The sequence below is a fragment of the Pseudogymnoascus destructans genome, assembly GCF_001641265.1.
Source record: "Pseudogymnoascus destructans isolate 20631-21 unplaced genomic scaffold scaffold_18, whole genome shotgun sequence".
Classification (NCBI taxonomy): domain Eukaryota; kingdom Fungi; phylum Ascomycota; class Leotiomycetes; order Thelebolales; family Thelebolaceae; genus Pseudogymnoascus; species Pseudogymnoascus destructans.
Window position 1 is genome coordinate 826,143 of NW_020167537.1, and position 22,649 is coordinate 848,791.

The 22,649-nt window shown below is 48.7% G+C and overlaps 4 protein-coding genes across 4 annotated transcripts; 2 read left to right on the forward strand and 2 right to left on the reverse strand.

The window, feature by feature from the left end:
- Positions 1-180: 180 nt before the first annotated feature.
- On the reverse strand, positions 181-2,793 carry VC83_07338 (uncharacterized protein). The gene is made up of 2 exons (XM_024470913.1): positions 1,704-2,793; positions 181-1,655 (listed from the first exon to the last, which is right to left on the reverse strand). Exons 1-2 carry the CDS (start codon positions 2,063-2,065, stop codon positions 488-490), a joined length of 1,530 nt encoding a protein of 509 aa, XP_024321801.1. The 5' UTR covers positions 2,066-2,793; the 3' UTR covers positions 181-487.
- A 21-nt stretch (positions 2,794-2,814) lies between these two features.
- Positions 2,815-7,783, reverse strand: VC83_07341 (uncharacterized protein). Its single transcript, XM_024470914.1, has 2 exons — positions 7,318-7,783; positions 2,815-7,266 (listed from the first exon to the last, which is right to left on the reverse strand). Exons 1-2 carry the CDS (start codon positions 7,464-7,466, stop codon positions 2,961-2,963), a joined length of 4,455 nt encoding a protein of 1,484 aa, XP_024321969.1. The 5' UTR covers positions 7,467-7,783; the 3' UTR covers positions 2,815-2,960.
- A 9-nt stretch (positions 7,784-7,792) lies between these two features.
- On the forward strand, positions 7,793-8,630 carry UBC13 (ubiquitin-conjugating enzyme). Its single transcript, XM_024470915.1, has 4 exons — positions 7,793-7,841; positions 7,892-8,106; positions 8,159-8,247; positions 8,299-8,630. The coding sequence occupies exons 2-4, from the start codon at positions 8,051-8,053 to the stop codon at positions 8,490-8,492; spliced, it is 339 nt and encodes a 112-aa protein (XP_024321909.1). The 5' UTR covers positions 7,793-7,841; positions 7,892-8,050; the 3' UTR covers positions 8,493-8,630.
- A 1,301-nt stretch (positions 8,631-9,931) lies between these two features.
- Positions 9,932-10,762, forward strand: VC83_07343 (uncharacterized protein; the record flags this gene model as incomplete). The annotated part of the gene is made up of 2 exons (XM_024470916.1): positions 9,932-10,194; positions 10,258-10,762. 2 exons carry the CDS (start codon positions 9,932-9,934, stop codon positions 10,760-10,762), a joined length of 768 nt encoding a protein of 255 aa, XP_024321867.1.
- Positions 10,763-22,649: the final 11,887 nt, after the last annotated feature.

Sequence of the window (22,649 nt, forward strand, 5' to 3'; positions counted from 1 at the left end):
GGAGTTATCAAAATATAATCATGACGTCAATATTTGATATGCCAAATCAAGGCACTGCTGTAAGGTACAACATGACTGGTAATTCGATATTCATGATAAAATAGCAGCCGTTTGGCTCAGTAACTAGACTTTGCACCCATAAATGGTGGTAGTTCTCCTTGGAAGCTGGCGAAATGTACGCCGCGGACCACTTAAGTATTGATGGTTCACGTCTAGTTTCTATTTGCAGAGCCACGGAGCCTATTAGATAGCCTTACAAAGGTATCACGAACGTATTCACAACACCGAAGTGAAATGTAATGCCCGAGTTGCAATACTAGGGGTCTCAACAGTGTGATGTCAACCACCCCACGGCAGGTGCTGTCCGCGGGCCGCACCGAACTTAGTGCCCGATGCGCCATCCCCCCAACGCGATACCTTAATACTAGGCCAACTATTAGAGCAAAATATTTGGCAGGATGTGCTTCTCTATACATCGCTACCCAGTTCATACTATCAATATCGCCTTGGCTTGATCATGCCTCACGACCCCTGTAAAGACACCCGTCGAATATTTCGCCTTGTCTCCCTCTTTCCACCTCACTAAGCCAGGAGAGCCAAATATCCACCTAATGCTAGACGCAGCAAATAACTCGACATACTGGCGTTCATTCAGGGGTTTTAATGGAAAAAATAAGCCGTCCTCGCATATCACGGGTGCTTGGGTACCACTAAAACGCATCTGCTTCAAAGCCTTTAACATTGCTTCGCCAAAACTGAGCTTCTCACCCTCAGTGTGCTTGAAGAATCCCTTGCTAGCCGCCCCGGGTTGAGTCAGGTCCTTTGGTCGGTACAGCCAGTTCTCCAGCAATCGCCCAACTTCTTCACCTAGAGCTTCCGACTGCTGTAGTCGAATCATATTATCAAGCCAGAATCTCAGACTGTGCCCGGTCTGAGTCGTGCCAAATGGTTCTCCCCAGCTACTCCAACTTAGCAGTGGGATCAGGTGCACTGGTTTTGACAGATCGGTTTGAACTTGCTTGGGGTTAGGGCGCCATTGTAAGCCAAGAGTCTCGTCCCTTTTGTCGGTTGTGTATATGAACGAGTAGTCATTGTTAGCCTCGCAAGTGGCCATAACTTTCTCGGATAGGTCAGACAATGACATAGTCGGAGGTCCCCAAGACACTTCTTGAGTTAATGCGCCAAGAGAGGCCAGCAACCTATTTGCTGGAAAAAACGGATCATACGTTTGGCAAGCCATATTTGCTAACACCTGAAATACTGAGCGGCCAAGGTAACTCGAGGTTGCCAAATCCGCTAAGACATCCTCGAACGTGTTGAGGGTTGGAAACTCGATAAGTGATTCGCTAGTTGTCTTGTCGTTGCGCTTTTTCCACTGGTCTAGGGAGAATCCTGTGCAGTTGAAGAACCTTTCCCCTTTTACGATGTAGTCGTAGCCTTCGGGGTGTATTGGCGCAAAATGGATGTTACGGGCATTGACGAGCTCTTGGTATGTCCAGACGCTGGTGATCCAGTCACCCTCTAGCGCCTGCATATCATCATACGAGAGAGCATCAGGAGTTGTTCCCGAGGATGCTTCTAGGATGATCTTCCAGGCGGGATCTTGGATGATAATTATCACCGATTCCGCGGCGCTGTAGATGTGACCCATATTTCTGATGGTCAGTAAATACATCTTGCAGCAGCATGTCTCGGAAACGGACCTTTCAAGCGTTCCGTATCGGTCCGGGCCATCGGAGTACGGGACACAGAGGGCATCTATCCAAAACCCCTCTTCAATCGGACCATCTGCCTCGAAACCCGATGCCTTAATAGCTCTAATAGCGGCGATTAGAGCAGGACGAGTCTTGTCCGGAATACTTATCTCGTTATCGAAGAAGCTGCCAGGCTTCTCACGGCCTTGCCCCCATACGTACGAAATGCAATGAAACTTCACGCTGCGAGCATCTTTGATATCGAGCGGTTCTGATACATGCCACAGCTGGCCATTGAGCTCTTCGACGCCCCTGTCGCCTTTATTTCTGCTGTCGCCAGGTTTCAAGGGGACTACAAGTTGTAACTTCATTGCTTAGAAAACATACCAGGTCTCTAGAGTTTTGAATCGAATTGCCAGATGCTATCCGATGGACAAAGTCTGGAAAGACATCAGCAACGCTGGGCTGGTGATTTTTGCGGGGTTGATTAGGCCCTTGCCCCTGGATGAGAACCCCACAAGGAGAGGGCGTGGAGTTTCTCGAGGATGGCGCTCAGCTTTGTGCTGGCGACGATGGAGGAGGCGTTGAAGGACATGGTTTCTAGCAATAGTCTCAGGGAGTATGGCGATAGTAGGTTTCTTCGGGAGCAGATAGAGATACCATCCGGTCAAGAAACACCTCTCTCCACGTCGGTCCCTAGAAAACCGCAACGTTATAGTTATGTCTCGGGTCATCCGCCCACCGATTGCTCCCTTGGCGAGTCAAGCACCACCAACGATCGACCACGGCGGCCGGCGAATCACTTTCCGCCGCCCGCCACCCCACTGAACCCTCCCCAACATAAAAAAAACGACCAAAATATTATCATCTACGACAACAACACCACGTCCAACGTCAGGAATGGCAAAAGAATTGACCAGGCTGGGGTTCGATCCCAGGACCTTTTCGGTACATTAGAAATGTTAACGAAACGTGATAACCAACTACACCACCCGGCCAATGGATGTGCTCCCATACGGATTTGAACCGTAGACCACGTTATCACATGATCACCATATCTTACTAGTGCCGCACTCTACCAACTGAGCTACGAGAGCTGATTGTTGAGGTGAGAAAGCGTATTTGAAATTATGAGTATCATCGATTTGGCCGGTGGAGCATACGCCATCTTACATTATATAAAGCATTCTCGATCGTACTATACAGCTATCCCCAAGCCATCGCAACGCCAACCCATGCATTCAATCCATACGCCTTCAAGCCATATCATACTCCCTCAGTACTACTCACACTTCCCTTCTTCCTCAACCCACTCCCAACTCCCATCCACCCATCTCTCACCCTCACCTGCCCCAACCTCCGACTCAGCGTCGAGTAATTCAACTGCGCCTGCCCCATCGCCTGCCCCATCGTCCCCCTCGGTGTCTTCGCCGGCGGCACCTCCGCCCTACTGCCCCTCGCACCGTCCCAATCACTCCCCTCATCCCACTCCTCCGTTAACCGCCGCGGCGGCACCTTCGCCCGCCTCGCCTCCTTCTTACGCATCTTCTCCAGCGCTCCCATCATCACCTCCCAGCTCTCTACGACGCCCATTCCGGCCCGGCGCGTGCAGTTGCAGTCGCATCCCCCGGCGCATGTCATGTCGTCTTTTGTTGCCTCCTCGTCGTCCCATGAGGAGAGGTAGGCGTCGAGACAGATCTGGTGCGATGCGCAGCCGCAGGACAGACAGGCAGCGTAGTCGCCGGTGATGGGCTCGATGCAGATGACGCATTTAAGCTGCCGCTTCGTCATTTTGCAGCGCTCGCAGCGACCGACTGCGCCGCCAAGAGTGGAGGTTGAAGAGGAATTGAGAGGTTCGAGGCGATGCTCGTGCTTGAGGCAGTATCCCGTGATGGAGAGGCCGCGGTCCGAGATAGGCTGGTGGGTGTCCTGTTTGCCGAGGAGTATTGGTGAGGGCGGCATGTCATGGTCCACAGAATGGATCGATGCCGCATTCGGTTTTGAGAATGGTGGCGATGGGGAACCAGGGGTGAAGTATTCTAGCAGTGAGTCAAATTTGAGGATTTCCAACCTAGTGAAGGGAAGAGACCAAGCAAAGAGCATCTCGGCATATAGCATGCGGTAGCTTTTAAATACCGCAGTGTGCTCGAACTCGAGAAGTGGCGTCGACATGCAACTTTCGTCGTCAAAGGCGCTCTGATTATGCATCGTGACGCTAATACCGGTCACTGTCACTAAGGTTTCATTCACGGTAGTACTGTCGTCATCAGAATACGTCGACTTGGCATACGGCGACTTTTCTCGGACGCTTTCGAGATATGTTGTATTACCCCACGTCACGGCGCTAGGCGTCAGAGTGCTGATCATGCTCTCTACTGGACTGGGGCGCTTGCGATTCGGAGGGGATGAGGAACCTGTGTTGTAGAAAGGGTTCTTCAAATTCGAAGCAAAGCTGGATGCAAGGCCAGAGTTGGCACGCTGCAGTAACCGCCTATCATCCGGGGATGTTGACAAGCTTTGGGACTGTAGGTGTAGCTTCTCATGGAGCTTCTCCAAGCTGCCTCCTGTAGACCTCAGAGGGGGGGTTTCGCCACAAGAGAATGAGGCAGACGCAGGATCACTGCTCCACGGCCCATTTGACGATCCGAGAGAGCCATAAAATGGAGTGAGAGCTGCCCTTGGAGTAGAAGGTATCGAGTTATATGGTGTCTTTTGATATGTGCTCCACACAGCAATATCAGACGGGAAGTAGTCCAAAGAGAACGCAGGCGTCTTCATGGAAAGTGGAGTCTGTGGTTGCGTAGGACGTATCTCTGTGTTTGGTAATGGGTCAACAGTAGATGGTTCGCTGAAGACGCAAGATAGCATCGCCAGCATCTGTATGTCAACCAGCTTCTCGAAATGATCAAAGAGGTCATCAATCAGGCTTTTGGCGAGAGGGCTGTATCCCCACTTGACTCTTCCCGATATGGCAAGGTTCTTCGTGTCAAAGGGCATATCGATGCCGCTGTCATATTGACTGTCACGCCTACAGTGTTTGATCATATCCCGCGCAATAACAAGGATAGGCTCCTTCCGATGCGACTGATCAAGGATCTCGAGAGGTACCTCATGCTGCAGCAACATCCCGGCATATGTCCATAAGTCTGCATGCTCCTGGTGCCCGTACTTCATCGCAATCATCGCGTTGCGGTTGCAAACATCTGTTCCTTCGCCAAACACGGCATATTCCTGAGCCAGCTCAAGCTTCCCCGGCAAATAATCGGACACATCGTACATCGCAATCATGTTTTTAGGCTTCGAAAGCCGCCCCTTACTCAGAGTTCCGGTACCAGTTCCAGCCCCACTCGACTTATTGGACCGATTTGCAGACAGTCCCTTCCGATAACTCGTGCCATGGATCTTTCGCCAGAAATCGAATGCGACGCTGACTTGGAACTGTGAAGAGTCGGAATCGCTCGAGGATTCGCTTCCAGAGCCTTGCGACGAATCTGACTCGAAATCTTCCTCCTCATTGAGCGATGCAAACTTGCTTCTCGGTGGAAGCGACACTGTAGCAAGGCGGGAAAATGTATTGAAGGAAGGCCCGTCTTTGACCCTCGATTTGTCCCACGTGACGGAGCCAAGGAGGGACTTGAACCTCTCTTCTTTCGGTGGAAAGAAGCAGATGAGCTTACCATTGTTGGAGAATCGAGCGCCTGAAAGTCTCGGGAGGGGTACGTTAGCGTGACGCCGACTCGCAACAAGAATCCCCTCTGTTGAGGTTGGATCCAATTCTTGAGACATCATCGCTGAATTGGTCGCTGGTAAGTCATCATCATCTTCGTCGCTAGAGCTCACGTCTGCAATACCGTCAAGATTATCAACGTCGTCAGATCCCTTGAGCCATTGCGTGCTCTCTTCGAGATTGACTTCCCCAAGCAAATAGCAGAGCGCAGCCTCTAGGCAGCCACGGTGACGCCCAATAAATCCGGTAGCAATCTGTTGAACCTCGTGCGAAATCCGCTCGTTGGTATCGTCTGATATCAAAGAGGACTTACCAATATTGAACGTGGGTATTTTGGGCCCGGGATACTGGTTTGGAAACTGTATCGTAGCCTTAATGAACACCGACTCCCCGTCCTTGCCCCACGGACCATTCATCGACGCCGTAACGGAGCGAGTGTCCATATTAACATCGTTGAACGTGACCTTACTGTACTGCTGGTGCACACGGATGATCTCGTCGTGTAGCGACTCCGGCGTGTCCCAATCGCCTTCCATATCGAAATTGGGACTGATGACAGACAGTCGTCGCGCAGGGATTTTGCCCTGCCCATCCTCATCATCGCCACCGCCATTGGCGCTGAACTTGATACCGCTCATCCAGTTGATCTGGCTCCGCCATTCGGAATTCATGGGCTTTCCTCTCATGGTCGATCCATGAACGCCCACCCTGCTCCGAAACCTCTTCGTCGGAGACATCTTCTTAATCTCGTCGCTGAGGACGCTGTATGAATTCTCTTTGTCGTGGCTGCTGCTCAACAGGCGAGGAGCCTTGATCGTAGCAGACTTCTTCTCCATCTCCGCTCGCTCCACGTTTCTAAACGTTTTGTAAATGGCGCCTTTGCGAGTAACATTCAGCTTCTTCGTCATCTGGCTCCCCTTGACATATCCGACATTTTCGAGCAATGAATTCGCCACGCGTTGTAGTTTCAGCTCCTTATCGTCTCCCCAGGATACCAGCTGAAATTCGCGGTTGTCCATTCCATCCTCATTAATACTGCCGCGTGATCTCCATAGGAACTCCTTCACCTGCCGCTCGCCGTGGTTGAATACTGCTACCGCAGGGGCCATTGTATCGGACTCCACGCCCTCCTTTCGCCGGTCATACAAATACAGGTTTCCCGGCGCATTCTGTGGCATCGCCAGGAGACCCCAACCAAAAGGTGTATGTCTAGCACGCCACACCGGAAAAGAAGTCCGAATGACTCGCTCCGGGATAGGCTCTTCCGCAGCAGTGTCCCAGAACTTGATACTCTTATCCAGCGAACACGTAACAATCTGCGTTGCAGAAACACGGTTCCAATCCACACCGTAGATCTTCGAGCTATGCGCCTCAATCGACTTCATCGGGTATGCTCCATGCCGGTCGTCCCAAATTCGCAGCCATCTGTCATGCGATGACGCCAGTATATGCCCCTCCTGCCGATTCCACTTCACCTGCGTCGCGCCCGCGTCCCAATCCACAAATGTCAATGCTGGCCGACGCGGCCTCCGCAGATCCCACGCATTGACGTATCCGTCAACCGCGCATGTCGCCAGGATATCGGGGTGATGGGCTGAGAAGTTGATGTCGGTGATCGCGCGCGTGTGCGCGTGTAGCGTATGTTCGATGGCTCCCTGCCGCGTATCCTCTTGCATGGCAAGGTTCCACACCAGCGCCTTCTGGTTCGCGGTGCAGGCGACCCAGTAGTCGCGGGCGGCGAAGGGCGACCATTGTACGTCGGCGATGTTCCATGATGTGCCATGTCGGAGGTGTCGGGGGGGATTCAGCGGTGAGTCGAGGTCGATGATGTCAAGGCCGGTTTTCCTGTACTACTAGTTAGAATATGGCCGGTATACCTGGACGGAGGACACTCACGAAGCAATAGCTACATCTCGTCCGGAAGGCGAGATTGTCGCGGACCCAATGTCCGTGGCGGACTTTTGAACGTGGATAGAGACATTGGCATCAAATGTACTGCTGTCAAACGCCGACTTAATGCCCTTCTCTTCGCGAATTTTCTCCATCACTCCGCGCCGTCATGCGTCCCTGCCATAGGGCGGAAGCTCACGATGCAGGCCACTCCCCAACTGCGGTCGCGGGTGCTCCAAAGCGCATTGCCTGGCGCCTTATTAATGGACGGAAGCTGTCATGTATGGCGATCTATCACTCTAACCGCAGTATATCTTTTGAGCGCCTTCGAAATTGTATCCTGGGATATAAAGCGTCGCCGATTGCCATCGTGAATCATCCTCCATGATCGTGCTCCCAAGCCGTCCATAAGTAGACTAGCGCCAGTTTGACGGTGACGGGTTTGACCGCAGTCCCGCATAATTTAACAAAGACCTCGAGGCTTACATATACGTCACAGCCACAATTTTCTTTGAAATATTATTCTATCTGTAGGTAAAGCGCTTTTCTATACTATTCTTCTCAAGCTCACCTGTTGCAGCTTCATCCTCTGCCGACACTCACGCGATCGACCACCCCACTACCCCTCCACCTTACCCGCCGATAGGGTACGCGCAGTGAGACACGGAAACCTCACTGAACCCTCCTATCACCTCTTGAAACGACTTCCAGGAGTGGAATATTACAGCAAACTACAAATATGGCCGCGTTACCAAAGCGGATCATCAAGGAGACCGAGCGGCTGATGGCAGAACCGTAAGCCATCACCCCGCGCATGTCAGACTCCACAGCCTGACCTCCTATACAGTGTCCCGGGCATCAGCGCCATCCCTCACGACGACAACCTGCGCTATTTTGATGTTAAGATCCATGGCCCCACACAATCGCCTTATGAGGGTATGTGGCGTCCTATGACTTGCCGGCTTCAGCCATACTGACACAAACCAGGTGGCATTTTCAACCTCGAACTCTTCCTCCCAGACGACTACCCAATGACGCCCCCCAAGATCCGTTTCCTCACCAAGATCTACCACCCCAACATCGACAAGCTCGGCCGCATCTGCCTTGATGTGTTGAAGAGTCAGTCTCATATCCTCCACCAACCTACCCCGCATCTACCCATCCACATACCAAAATACTAACGCACTCCCAAAGGCAACTGGTCTCCAGCTCTCCAAATCCGCACCATCCTCCTCTCCATCCAGGCCCTCCTCGGCGCCCCTAACCCCGATGACCCTCTCGCCCCCGATGTCGCCAAGCGCTGGAAGGAGGATGAGCCCGCCGCCATCGCGACGGCGAGGGAGTGGACGCGCACGCATGCTATGTCATAGGTTGGACGATGCCTGACTGGAAGGCCCACATGCCTAGGGGCGTGGGCTATGGATTATTTGGTTGCAGTTCGAGCATTTGCGGAAGTCGCTGTATTTGTTGGGGAGCAGTAGGGATGCGTAAGTGGAAGTGGGGGTACCTGCTGAGCATTGCCGTTACTGGGACCAGCACCTGGGTTGCTGTTGTTTGAGCGTGTGAAGGGGGAGGGACTGGATGGATAGTTGGCTACGCGCATTTTCTGAGCTGCGGCGTCTGTTCAGCTGGTAGGTGTATAGGGGTTGGCACGCGCGGGCTGTAGCCAGTGGATGGGTTGATGTTGATTGAGATTATCCCTATATTGGGGCAAGGGAAAACATAGGAGAGAGCAATTCATGGGATGTTACTGTCTTTGTGCATATGTGCATGTGTTCGTACATTTATTACGTTATTATGACAATCCCTGCAATACATGCTGACACCTGGTAAATAATCAATGCGCCCTATAGTTCCCGAATAGGGGGATAGGATATGCAATATGCAGTGTTGGCAGTAGTATTTGACTATTACAATATCTATTGCAATATTAACAGGGTATGAGATAGAGTTTTCACCGATCTCTTGTCCTGTAGAAATTGAAGCCTTTAATATAAATACTATTGTATCAAGACAAAATGGACCCTTTAGGCGCATCATCGCCACCCCCTGAATCAAGTGTTCTTTCTAGCCACGATACTCCAGACCTCAAATCGTTCGATCCAGTCACATCCTCCTCTTCTACCAAACGATCTAGACGAAAACCAACAGAAAAGCGTCGGGCGCGGACATCCTTTGTATGGAAGCATATGCCGGGTCCAATTGACACAATATATCAACAGGAAGGCTCTGAGGCTATATACTGGCGTTGAAAATATTGTCCAAAGGAGTACAGAGAGTCTGGTGGTACAGCATTTATTGCAGTTCATCTACAAACTGTACATGAGATTGTTAATAGCCAGGAGCAACAAAACACCCTTTAGCAATTAAGTATCTCTACTGCGATGGCACGAGGCCTTGCACGTTGTTCGGTCTCTTTTAATATAGTCGAAATCTCCGAATTCAGAAACCTCCTTGCATACCTCAATCTAGAGGTCAATAACTACGACTACTCTTACCGGTCAGTACCTTTGGCCAAAGTGACTAACGATTTATAAAGCTCACACCTTCAGCCAATGCCCGTGGACCGAATACTGCCATCATCTCATCTGCCGATTTCTACACACACGACTACAATATCATGAGCATTCAAACCCATCCCCGTCAACACGCTACGCCTCCGGAAAGTTTCACCAGCCTCCCTTTGACCCCTCCCCTAACAGATAAGACGACAACAAGTTTGGTCTCGCGCATTATAGAGGAGATTAAGAATCGGCAGGAGGGACGCAACTTGACGAGTACGCCCTGGGCTGTCTACTTATTAGACCTGAAGGGGTACCAGGAGCTGCAGCACGAACTCCAAAGAGATGAGTCGCTCTGGGGGTTTGCACAGCATAAACTCCGGTATAAAAAACCCTGATCAACCCCCTCTGTCCGATTTTATTACCTAGCTAACACTGCACGTAGATATGATTACTTCCCCTCCACCAGTCGACTTGTTCTTCGAATGCCCACCACCTTGCACGAAGAATTCATTACAAGCATTGTCGAGGAGATACAAGTCCAATTGAAGTCTATCCAAAACGCCTCAGCAGAGTTCGCAAAGGAGATCAGGTCTGGCGGATCAGCATCAATCAAGTTTGCAGACGAAGAGTATGGCAAGCATGATCCTGACGCGCAGTTCCGGCACTCGAAGGCCCAATTTCCAGGAATCGTGATTGAGGTGTCGTATTCGCAGAAGAGAAAGGACCTCGAGCGTCTTGCGGACGATTATATCCTTGGGTCTGATAGCGATATTCTGGTAGTTGTGGGCTTGGATATCGAATACAAAACTGGCAAGAAGGCAACCTTATCTGTCTGGAGGCCGAACATTATCACAAATGAAGCTGGGGAGAAAGAACTAGTCGCCCAACTGATCGTCGCGAACCAGGGTTGCATACACCATTGTCACCTACGTCCTATGCTAACCTGATGCAGGTTTTCCGTGATAGCAATAGCAATCCAAGCGCATCTCGCACAGGAGGCCTTCGGCTACGCCTTCGAGACTTCGCCACGGAAGCCCTGGCTGGGGCTGAACTACAGCTACGCGATCCAATTATCCTCCCTACCAACAAACTATATTCGCTTCTCGAGCAAGCGGAGGATGCAGCATCCGTCGTCGGGCAGCAGACCGGCATCGTCACAACTGATAAGCCCTGGGTAAGAAGCGGCGCAGGGAATCCTCGCCGCTAGAGGAGCTTTCTCGGAGATATGAGAAACGCTTTCGCGCGGACGAGAGTAGAGCAGTAGATCAAACAACAAGAGACGATTCTTCGTACAAGACGGGTTCAACATCTGAGGGAGAAGCCAGTTGATTTGTGGTAGAGCGAAAGAATAACCTTCTTGTTCACACTCGCGGCCATTAAATCGATTCATATGAGTCTTCAAATTCCCCAACTGTGTAAACGACTTCCCGCATCCATCCAAGCGGCACACATACCTCTTCGCCGCGCGCCCCGGCATCATGCACTGCAGCATGCGCGCGCATATTGCCGCGCTGGGCGAAGGTGTTGCCGCAGGTGGGGCAGGCGAAGGTGCGCTTGCCGGTGTGGCGGCGGAGGTGAGTCTTGAGGTTGCCGAGTTGAGAGAAGGCGTGCGGCACGCAGGATGGGTGCAGGTCTATTGGGGGTGTTGTTAGTATCTGTCGTTCTGGTGGGTATTGTGCATTGCGCGTGGGAGGGGGGGTTGGTTGTAAGTGGTGTGAAAGAAAGGAGGAAAGCGAAGAAGAAGAAAAAGGGGCGCATATGGTTTCGCCCCCCTATGAGCCCTGATATGGATCTTGGCTCGTGGTAGGACCGGAAGCTGGTGCGTTTGCTGCTGTTGCTGGCTTCCGCGGCTACTGTCCAGGCCATCAGCGCCCTTCATGCTGCCCAGCGCATATACAGCAGCGCCACCAAGGCCAAGGATGCCCCTATCCCCAAGAAGAAGAAGGGTGCTGCCAAGCCGGCCGAGGATAAGGGAGTCGCTGGACCTCCTAAGGAGAAGGAAATCGCTGGGCTTTCTGAGGTCGTCGCGCGTAATGCTGACGATCCCCGCCAGGCTCTCCTACATCACGCCGAGAGCCTTGTGGAGCTGGGCAAGGCGAAGACTGAAGGTCTCAAGGCCGCCACTCAGGTCTTCCACGCTTCTGTCGACAAGGTCCTTGATGCCTACCAATCTGGGCTCGAGGAGTACGTCAACACCATGAAGTTCCTCGTAGGTACGTTGCCTCCTTTTCCTTTGGATACTTGCTGACCCCATGGGTAGGTGGAGCCCCGCACCTAGTGATGCCAGCCCCTCCCCTCATGCCCTCGCCAATCGATCTGGAGCGTGCTCTGTTGGAGCGCTGATTTGTGAAGCCTAGCAAGTGGAAGTTCAACACTCCACCGCCAGCACCCCCAGGGCCTCCTTCAGTCCCGTCCTTGTCGTTTGGGGACGAGGGTGCGATCCCTGTTTCTTCGTCATCCTCGTCTGAGTCCGAGTCCTCGTCGTCGTCCTCATCTGAGGACCAGGGTTCTGATTGATCGTTCCCATAGTTTGTAGGGCCAATACCATTACGTTGTCCCATCCTTGCTTCCTTGTGCATGCTTCCTGTGATATGCCTCGATCAACGGTAGCCCTACGTCATGTTTTGGCACCCATTGGTCGTCTGCGGCTGTATAACCAGCCCATCTAATAAGGTACTCCTCTCTCTGGCCCCTGCCTCGTTTGATTATCCTGTGGTCTAGGACCGCTTCTACTTGGTATTCTTCCTCACCGTCCACAATTTCTGGGCTAGGTGGAGGGTTGGGTTCCTCTGTGTTTTTCCAATACCTTTCTAGTAAGGACACGTGGAACACGTTGTGGATCGCCTTATACCTTGGCGGTAGCTTCAACTGGTAAGCCTGCTTACCGATGCGCTGGGTGATCTCATACGGGCCAAGCCAGCGGTGCCCAAGCTTCCTACTTGGCTGGGTGGTTCTGATATTCTTGGCCGAAAGCCATACTTTCTCTCCTACCACGTACTGCATTGGCTTGTGCAGCTTGTTGTAGCCTCGTATTTGGGCTTCCTTCGTCTGTTTCCACGCCTCTTCGAGCTCCTGTCGCAATTCTAGGATCAGGTTGATGCGATCTTTCGCGACTGGCACTTCCCTTCTGGTGGGGTCGTCCTCGATCCCTTGTCTTAGGTCTATATTGATGCCGTATCGGGCCTGGTTTGGCGACATCTGGATGGAATCGTGGAAGGCGTTATTGTAGGTCAATTCCGCGAAGTGGAGGAGTTCCACCCAGTTGTCTTGGTGCTGATTACAGTGGATCCGCAAGTAGGCTTCGATATTCTGATTCTGCCTCTCGGTCTGGCCGTCGGATTGAGGGTGGAAAGCGGTCGATAGGTTACGCCTTAATCGTTGGTTCTCAAACCACCGCCTGGAGGCAGTTGGCGAAAGCGAACTGGGACGCGAAAGCGATTGTGGGACACTTCGGGAGCGGACTCACGACGCGACACGACCGACCATGAACATGACCGACAACGAGCACAACTACAACCACAACTATGCCGGTAGTTGAAGTAAATAAAAATGAAGCTCTTTTAAATGCCATTGAATTTTTAAATGAAAACCCAACAGAGAAGAGTGCTACAGTAGCACGGATGTACAGAGTAAACCCAAGTACGCTCCGGACTATACGACTACGACAACGACGCGCATCACCACAACGCACCGCTGTGCCACGCGGAGGCCAGAACAGAGTACTGTCTGATGTACAAGTTACAGCTATACAAAGATACATCCAACGCTCGTACGAAAATGGGTACGGTGCAACTAAGCCTATGGTGTTCAGTGCCATCTGCCAACTACGTGCAGCAGAAACTCCAACACGTGCACCACCATCACAACGGTGGTTCCAGACATGGATTAAGACACAACAACACAACTTCCGTACAATAAAAACCCGGCCAATTGAAGCAGCACGGGTTGCATCTCATGAAGTATCAGCTATTAAAGAATGGTTTTATGAATTTAAAGATGTGTGTAATCAACTAGATATTACTGCAGGTGATATCTACAACTTTGATGAAGTTGGAGGTGAACATGTGTTGGTACCATCTGCAGTAAAGGAGGTAAGTTGTTTCTACTTATCTTACTTTATATTATTCTAATATTTATAGCTTTATATACAAGCTCCAGAGAACAGACAAAGTCTTACAGTTATAGAGACAATTTCAGCTGCTGGCATTGCACTTCCACCGTTCCTTATTATACAAGGAAAATTACACATGGAAAGTTGGTACCATGACAATCTACACGGTGATGAGAAAGTTGCAGTATCCGATTCCGGATATACAAACTCTGAGCTTGCAATGGAATATCTACAGCATTTTATTCAACATACACCGTCTATAAGAACGAAATTGTTAATAATGGACTCTCATGTCTCACATGAAGTTCCAGAGTTTATAATACTTGCACATCAACACAATATACACTTACATGTGTTTCCGTCTCATCTTACGCATATTCTACAACCGCTAGATGTTACTGTGTTTGCACAATATAAACATTGGCACCGACGTGCAATTCAACAAGCAATCCGGAATTTTGATACAGATTATAATGTTATATCTTTCTTTAGAGACTTGTCTACTATCCGTAAGCAGACATTTACAAAGGGTAACTGTATCAAGTCTTTTAGAGATGCAGGTATTTGGCCACCTAACTATGAAAAGATTCAAGAGAAGGTTGCTATATATGCAAAACCAGAAGTTTTAGAAACACCACAACGCGCATTTCAAGCAAGTTATGATCTTTCAACATGGAGTCAAACATTTGATAAGATCCTTAGTTCACCGTCACGGCAAAAGTGGGCATCTTCTTATACTGAAATCCAAACTCAGTTAACAGAGGCTGAGCTGTTCCAGTCAGAGCTTGTACAAATTACTACTATTATGACTGAGCAACGACAGCGGGAAGGTTAGAAGTCGGAAATCCATTCAAAAAGGCGGTGCTATTACAGTTGAACATGCACGGCAAAGGATTTATGAGAAGAAGGTAAAGGAGCAACTTTTAGAAGAAGCACGGGAGAAAAGAGAGAGAACACGCATGGTGAACGTTGAGCGTAAGATGCAGCTCCGTGCTGGCATCGATGCACGGAAGGCAGAACGTACACGGAAAAAGGACCTACATGAATTTCAAAAAAGTAACCCAGACACGGAGCCACCAATTGGCTTACGTACAGAAATCATTGACCCGGACGTTACACAGAAGAAACGTGAGGAGGAGGAGGAGGCGGACCGACTGTTAGCCATCGAGGAGAGTGGGTACGTGAACTTTGCAGGCTTGGACTACGACATGATTCACGATGCAAGTGACGGTGGCTATGATGATCAATCACTGCCTGACAATATTGATCCAAATCTTTTTTAATTATTTAATTCTATAACTTATATATATTTACAGCATTGTTACGTTGTCAGTCGTGTTCATGGTCGGTCGTGTCGCGTCGCGAGTCCGCTCCCGAAGTGTCCCACAATCGCTTTCGCGTCCCAGTTCGCTTTCGCCAACCGCCTCCAGGCGGTGGTTTGAGAACCAACGATTACTTTGAGGTGAAAACAGAACGCTGACCAGAAGTGACAGGTGAACACACTCCCTCGATCCGTGATTATTTCGGCTGGGATTCCAAAGTCCTTTACCCAGAACGCAAGGAAGAGGCGCGACAGCTCTGGGGCCGTGATGGTTTTCCTACAGGGTATATATTTGGACACCTTAGTATAACGATCAACAATCACAAGGATGGAGTCTGAAGCCTTGCCTTGATCCGCCCCTACGCTTGGGGGCAGATCCGTGATAAAGTCCATACTTATGGATTCAAATGGTTTCGAGGGCATTCTTAAGGCCTGCATTTCGCCGTATGGCCTATGTGTTACGACGGAACAAGAAGGCTGGCCAACTACAGGACAGGAAGGAGGGAGGTCGCATGAGACCGGCCCTGGTACCTGGAGGGGCAGCGGGGAATAGTAGTTCCGAAAGTATCACGTGACGGACTCGCAGGATGATGAGAAGAGTCCTAAGAGTCCAGGACTCCGAGGACTCGAGTGAGTTCCCAGGAGTCCACTAGGCACGTGATGGACTCACAGGATGATGAGAAGAGTCCTAAGAGTCCAGGAGTCCAAGGACTCGAGTGAGTTCCCAAGAGTCCAGTAGGCACGACGCCACTATATAAGTAGATAGTATTTCCTTAGATAGGAGCTTCGTGCTCAACTCAATACAGTATTTGTTATATACTAGTAACGTGTTACTTGAAGCCTTTGTGTCTGATCCCCTGCCTCCTCTGATAAGTAAACCTTTACGCAAGAGAACCTCTGTGTCTTCTATCGTTTAGAAGTCAGCGTTACACTATGCCGCACGGGATTGATGCGCTGGCATCTATCGCAGCCCCGTACGTACTCCCTGGTTTCCTCGCTGAGGCCAGGCCAGTAGTATTTGCATTGGATCAACTCTTGGGTTTTCTTATATCCAAAATGCCCGGCTAGTGGGTCGTCATGGCAAATCTTGAAAATTTCCATCCGCACAGCCTGGTTGGGAGGTACATATACCGCTCCCTTGAAGCGTAGGATGTCTGCATCGTCTACTCTCCAATCTGAAGAGCCCTTTGCTCGCGCCAACCCAATATCCTTGGCCCTTTTAACAGCTAACTCGTCAGTCGCCTGGAGGGTTTTGATCAAGTCTATTAGGGGTTCAGAGGCAGCACTATAGGCGCTCTCTCCCTTGGCTACAGCAGCTACTGCAACCCGAGGGACAACGAGACCTGGACTCTTGGTGTCCTTACTATGGTCATCGCCCAGTCTTACGCTGCTAGCCTTTGCCTTCCTACGCTGTAGGTTAGGTTCTCCTATCTGAAAGCCTTCTTGGCTTGTTATCGTCCGACTTATCTGCGGGATACCTCCTGCCTGCATGGCTTCTCGGAGCTTGTTCTTAAGGATCGGTAGCATCACATTCTGGCTACCCTTTTCACCCTCATAGTCTGGTCTCCTAGATGGACCGTCTGCTGGGTTTGTTTTTCCCGCTCGATAGGAGATGTGGAAATCATAGGCTGATAACGCCTGCGCCCACCGCGCTTGCCTCCTTGTGAGGGCAGTGGTTTCCATAAAATACTTCAGATTGTTGTGATCTGTTAGGACCTCAATTGGGTACTGGCTTCCTTCGAGGTAGTGTCTCCACTGCTCGAAGGACTTCACGATCGCCAGGAGTTCCTGGTCATGGACTTCATAGTTCAGCTCTGCAATGTAAGATTTATATTCAGAATCATGGGTTGGAGGCATATTGGTAGTATTGTTCATGAATTGGTAGTGATTTTCATGAGGTGACGTGGCATACTGAAACTTGCTTTAGCATACCCAACTCACTTTTGCCGAGTACTATTGCTAGCACCTTTCTACATAAGTTATTTACATTTTAAAGTTTTGCCATACAAAATTTATGTATTGTAAATATAAAACTGCTAATAACTTTGTAAGAACACTAGCTTACGCACTAGCGTAATTGATTATGATGTATATGTAACGTGCATGTATAACGAAAGTGCCAAACAAGCGAAAGTGCCAAAATCATGCGGTGACCAACCCCCCCAACTAAATGTTAAATTCCTCCACAACAAAACATGCGCCATAAAAATGATGGAAGCAAATTAGTGCTAGCTATCCAAGCTATGCAAAGCGACCCAAATTTGTGCCTTCGAGTTGCAGCTAGGATCTATTCCGTAGACCACCGCAAGCTACGTCACTGTTTACAAGGTGTACCTTCACGACACAATATCCAAGCCAACTTACGGAAATTAAGTAACCTAGAGGAATCAGTTCTTGTTCAGTATATACTTGACTTAGCTGCTAAAGGGTTCCCTCCTCAGTTGTCTATTGTTGAAGATATGGCAAATCGACTACTTGCAACACGCGACGTGCCACGCGTCGGGTCACGTTGGGCTTCAAACTTTGTTAAGCACCATGTAGAGCTCCGGACACGCTTCCAGCGAAAATACGACTACCAGAGGGCTAAGTGCGAAGATCCATAAGTCATTCGTGGCTGGTTTGAGCTTGTATGGAACACAATTCTAAAGTATGGCATCAACAATGCAGATATCTACAACTTTGATGAGACTGGGTTTATGATGGGCGTCATCTCAAGCGCAACGGTAGTAACGAGCTCAGATGGGCGGGCAAAGGCAAAAAAGGTGCAGCCTGGCAATCGGGAATGGGTTACAGTAATCCAAGGCGTTAGTTCTCAAGGTTGGGCAGTGCCGCCATTTGTCATTGTGGCAGGTAAAAACCACCTTGCATCTTGGTATGAGAATAGCGGATTTCCAGCAGATTGGGTAATCGCTGTTACTGCAAATGGCTGGACTACAAACGAGAGAGGTATGGATTGGATTCAGCATTTTGAGAAGCACACAAAGCCCCGGAGTGTTGGTGGTTATCGCTTGTTAGTCCTTGATGGTCATGAGAGCCACCACTCAGACAAGTTTGAGGAGTACTGCAAAGAACACCCATTATTACGCTTTGTATGCCTGCTCACTCTTCCCATATACTCCAACCACTTGATGTTGGCTGTTTTGGCCCATTAAAGAGAGCTTACGGTCGGCAAATTGAAGATATGATGCGGGCTCATATTATTCACATTACTAAGGATGACTTCTTTCCTGCCTTCCACACTGCATTTAACATTGCAATGACAGAAAGCAATATTCAGGGAGGGTTCCGAGGTGCTGGGCTTCTTCCATTTAGCCCTGAGAGTGTAATATCTACACTTGACCTTAGGTTTAAGACGCCAACACCTCCAACCTCTCGCCCAAACACCGCTCAACCATGGGTTTCTCAGACACCAAATAACCCAACTGAAGCTGCATCACAGTCTACTTTCATTAAAAACTGAATTGCACATCATCAAAATAGCTCTCCAACCTCAATCTATGCAGCTGTTGACCAGTTTACAAAGGGTGCATCGCAAATAATGCATCAATTAGCATTGTTAAAAGCAGAGAACCAAAACTTGCGACAGGCAAATGAAGTGCTAAGCAAGCGCCGGAGAGCTAAAAAAACACGACTACAGCAAGGGGGATCACTTAGTCAACAGGTAGCACAGGAGCTACAGGACGAGAGGGACATTGTGCAGCAAGTAGAGCAAGAAATAAGGGCAAGTAGTGGTCGGAAGCCAAGGGAAGAAACCCATGCACGTCGCTGTGGCAAGTGTGGTGAGACTGGACACAATGCGTGCACCTGTCAGATTGTAATAGACAGGTCTGAGGAAGAGGACTCCGAGTAGTTTTAATTAATTTATATTGTTGTGGTGGATTTATCGCAATTCTTATGGGGTAGTCGCGATATTTTGGCACTTTCGCTTGTTTGGCACTTTCGTTATACATGCACGTTATGTAAAGATTATAGGGAAAATGAATTAAGTAACCCTGTTTTGAAAGTATAAAATGGCCCCACACCCCCACTGTAATGGTGGGTGCACCAGATATGAGAATCTAGCCACCCAAGGAAGGGATGAATTTACTAAGACAACACACTGTCTTAGGAAACAGAGCCAAAGGGTTGTAGCTTAGACTATTCCACAACGCAGCAATCAGGTGTATGATGTGGTGAAGTGGTTTAGACAAGTTGCAACAAATGTTGAGTCTGAGAACTCAGGGGTAAGTCAGAGGTTAGCACCTCACTGACTTTTCAAAAATAGAGAATAACAAGATCAATGCTTGGAAGCTTGTAAAAGACGTGGAAGTATGTGATAGTCGATTTACTGTATTGTCTGCTTGCCCTTTCTTAAGGAAAGGGCAATCCTATTTATGCCAAAGGAGTGTAGTTCTCTCATTTTCCATGACTTTCCATGACTAACCAGGCTTGGTAAATGTATTAGAAATCAAGTGCGACCCACAACTAGCTTGCTAATCATGTAGTGAACGTAAGAGAATCCCATAGAACCATCTCTTGGGTTCCTAGCCTATAGGAAGTGAAAAGGAGGTCCAAGGTCAGAGTACCTATAGACAAATTATGTCATAACTTAACCAATCTTGTGGGTAACTAAGGAGCGATGACGTGTAATGAATCATAGAGGGTTGTAGAAGCTTCTAGAGCTATCGTTCATGTTCCTAGGCCTCTAGTTGGTAGAGATATGCCATGTGGTAGTATTGACCCACCCCCTTAAGGAGGAGATTTTCTTAATAACTTGTTCAATGAGTGTCCAAATGATATGCCGTGATGTATGTAGCATAAACAGATGTAGTAGAAGAGTTTGCAGCAATCGTTGAGTAGTATTGCTTCTGTTGTTGGTGTGATAAGCCAAGATATGTATGGTGACTTGTAGGTTTGAGGAGGAGATTTCTAAGTTTGCTCTTGAGTTTGATAGCATACTGAGTGCAACGAATGTCAGTATGACATGATCCCCCTTTTAAGGACGTTTGTTGGCTGTCTGCTTGCCCTTTAGCCAGTTGGCTTTCTTAGAAAGAAATTCTAGAATGAGCTTAGATGCATTTTTTAGATTTCTCTTAGGCTCCCAAGTGTTGTCACTTGTAGGATAGCCTTTCCACTTAACGAGGAAGTAGTCCTGACCTCTAAGTGTCTTTTTGTCAAGGATAGACTCTACTTCATATTCTGGTTGATCCAAGATCAGAAGAGGAGGTGGAGGAGACTGAAGTGGTCTTAAGGAACTTTCTTGTGCCTTAGACAAGAGAGATGCATGGAAGACATTATGGATAGTCCAAGTAGGTGGTAATGCAAGCTCGAAAGCATTCTTGCCAATAGTCCTTGTGATCTTAAAAGGTCCAAGTCTTTTAGTATCAAGTTTGTCTGAAGGTCTAGTAGTTGTGATATGTCTTCTAGACAAAAAGACTTGATCACCAACTTTGAATTGTGGTGCAACCACCCCCCTGTTAAAGGCCTGAGCCTGCTCGTCTTGTGCACGCTGTATTTGAACCTTGAGATAGTCCTGGAGGCCCTTAAGGTAGATGATTCTTTCAGTAGCAGAAGGGTTTTTGAAAATTTCAGGACAATTCAGTTCTGCCACTTCAAACCTAGGGTGATAACCATAGTTTGCATAGAAAGGTGTCTCTTTTGTGGTGTTAGAGACTGTGTTGTTGTAAGCAAATTCTGCAAGATGGAGAAGATCTGCCCAGTTGTCTTGAGCATAGTTTGTATAAATTCTTAGATATTGTTCAAGTACAGAGTTGACTCTCTCTGTCTGGCCATCTGTTTGAGGGTGATAAGCTGTAGAGAAGCGTTGTTCCATGTTTAAGAGTTTAGAGAACTCCTTAAAAAAGTTTGAAGTGAAAACTGCTCCCCTATCTGAGATCCAGTGTCCAGGAATTCCATGATATTTAAAGACCACCTTGAGGAATAGCCACGCAAGTTCAGAAGCTGTGATAGTCTCATTGCAAGGCTCAAAGTGTGCCATTTTTGTGAGCCTTTCTACCACCACAAGGATAGAGTCATAAGGGGTAGCACCCCCTTTTGGGATAGAAGGAGGCAACTTGACTATAAAGTCAATGGATATGGAGTCCCATGGGCGTTCTGGTATAGGTAGAGGCTGCAAGAGGCCATAGGGCTTTTGCCGTGTAGGTTTGTTCAAGTTGCAAGTAGTGCAAGAAGATATATAGTCTTGAAGAGTAGTCCTTAGACTAGGCCAGTAGAACTTTCTTGTTAGAAGTTCATAAGTTTTTGCAAAGCCAAAGTGCCCTGCAGCTGGAGCATCATGGAACTGCTGTAGGAGGTGTAGCTGTAATCGTTTATCCCTTGGGACATAGATATAGTTCTTGAATAAGAGAAGTCCATGCTGATTTTTTGAGAAATTCTGTAGTCCAACTTTCTCAAGAGAGGAACCTTTCTTCTGGAGGTATTCCAAAGTTCTTTTCGCAAAGGGATCATGGTTGTAAGCATCTTTGAATGCTTTAAGAAGTGTTGCTGAGGGTGTATAGTCTTTAAAGGTCTCTGGTTCCTGAGAAGAGGTAATGGGGGCAACTTGGTCTTGAGGGGATAAGTTTACCCCTAAGTCCTCTGTAGTACTAGGGTTGCTTAAAGATGCTGCTATAAGCTTTGCTGAGTCTAGCAGAGCCTTTGTATTGCTAGTTTTAGCAGAATCTTGGTAGTCATGTCTTCTTGAGAGGAGATCTGCTCTTTGATTCTTGGCCCCTGAGACATGTTTTATAACAAAGTCAAAACCTCCTAGTTGTTCAGACCACCTTGCTTGTCGTCTATTGAGCTGTTTAGTGGTTGTAAAGGTCAAGAGGTTTGAATGGTCACTGTAAATAGTGATAGGATAGTTTGCCCCTTCAAGGTAGCATCTCCAATGCTTTAGAGAACATACTATGGCAAGCAGTTCCTTGTCTGTAATGGGATAGTTTTGTTCAGCTGCTGATAGCTTTCTTGAGTAAAATGCCACAGGCTGTAGCTCTTCTTGTTTGTCTTTTGGAGCTTGGTATAAGATTCCAGAAATAGCAAAATCTGAGGCATCTGTCTCAAGAGTGGCAGGTTTCAAGGGGTTAAAGTGTAGTAACATTTTCCCTTCTTTAAATTCTCCTTTAAGAGCATCGAAAGCATCTTGCTGTGTCTTATCCCAGTGATACAAAGTGTCCTTGTGAAGTAATTGAGTAAGGGGTAAAGCCAAGGATGTATATCTTGGTATAAACCTCCTGTAATAGTTGGCAAACCCAAGGAAAGACTGAACCTCTTTAATGCTGGAAGGAATAGGCCACGTTTGTACTGCTTTTGTCTTTTCAGGGTCCATCTGAATGCCTTCTGTTGAAATTCTATGTCCCAAGAAATCAACTTGAGACATATGGAAAAGACATTTCTCAAGTTTGCAAAAGAGTTGTGCTTGAGA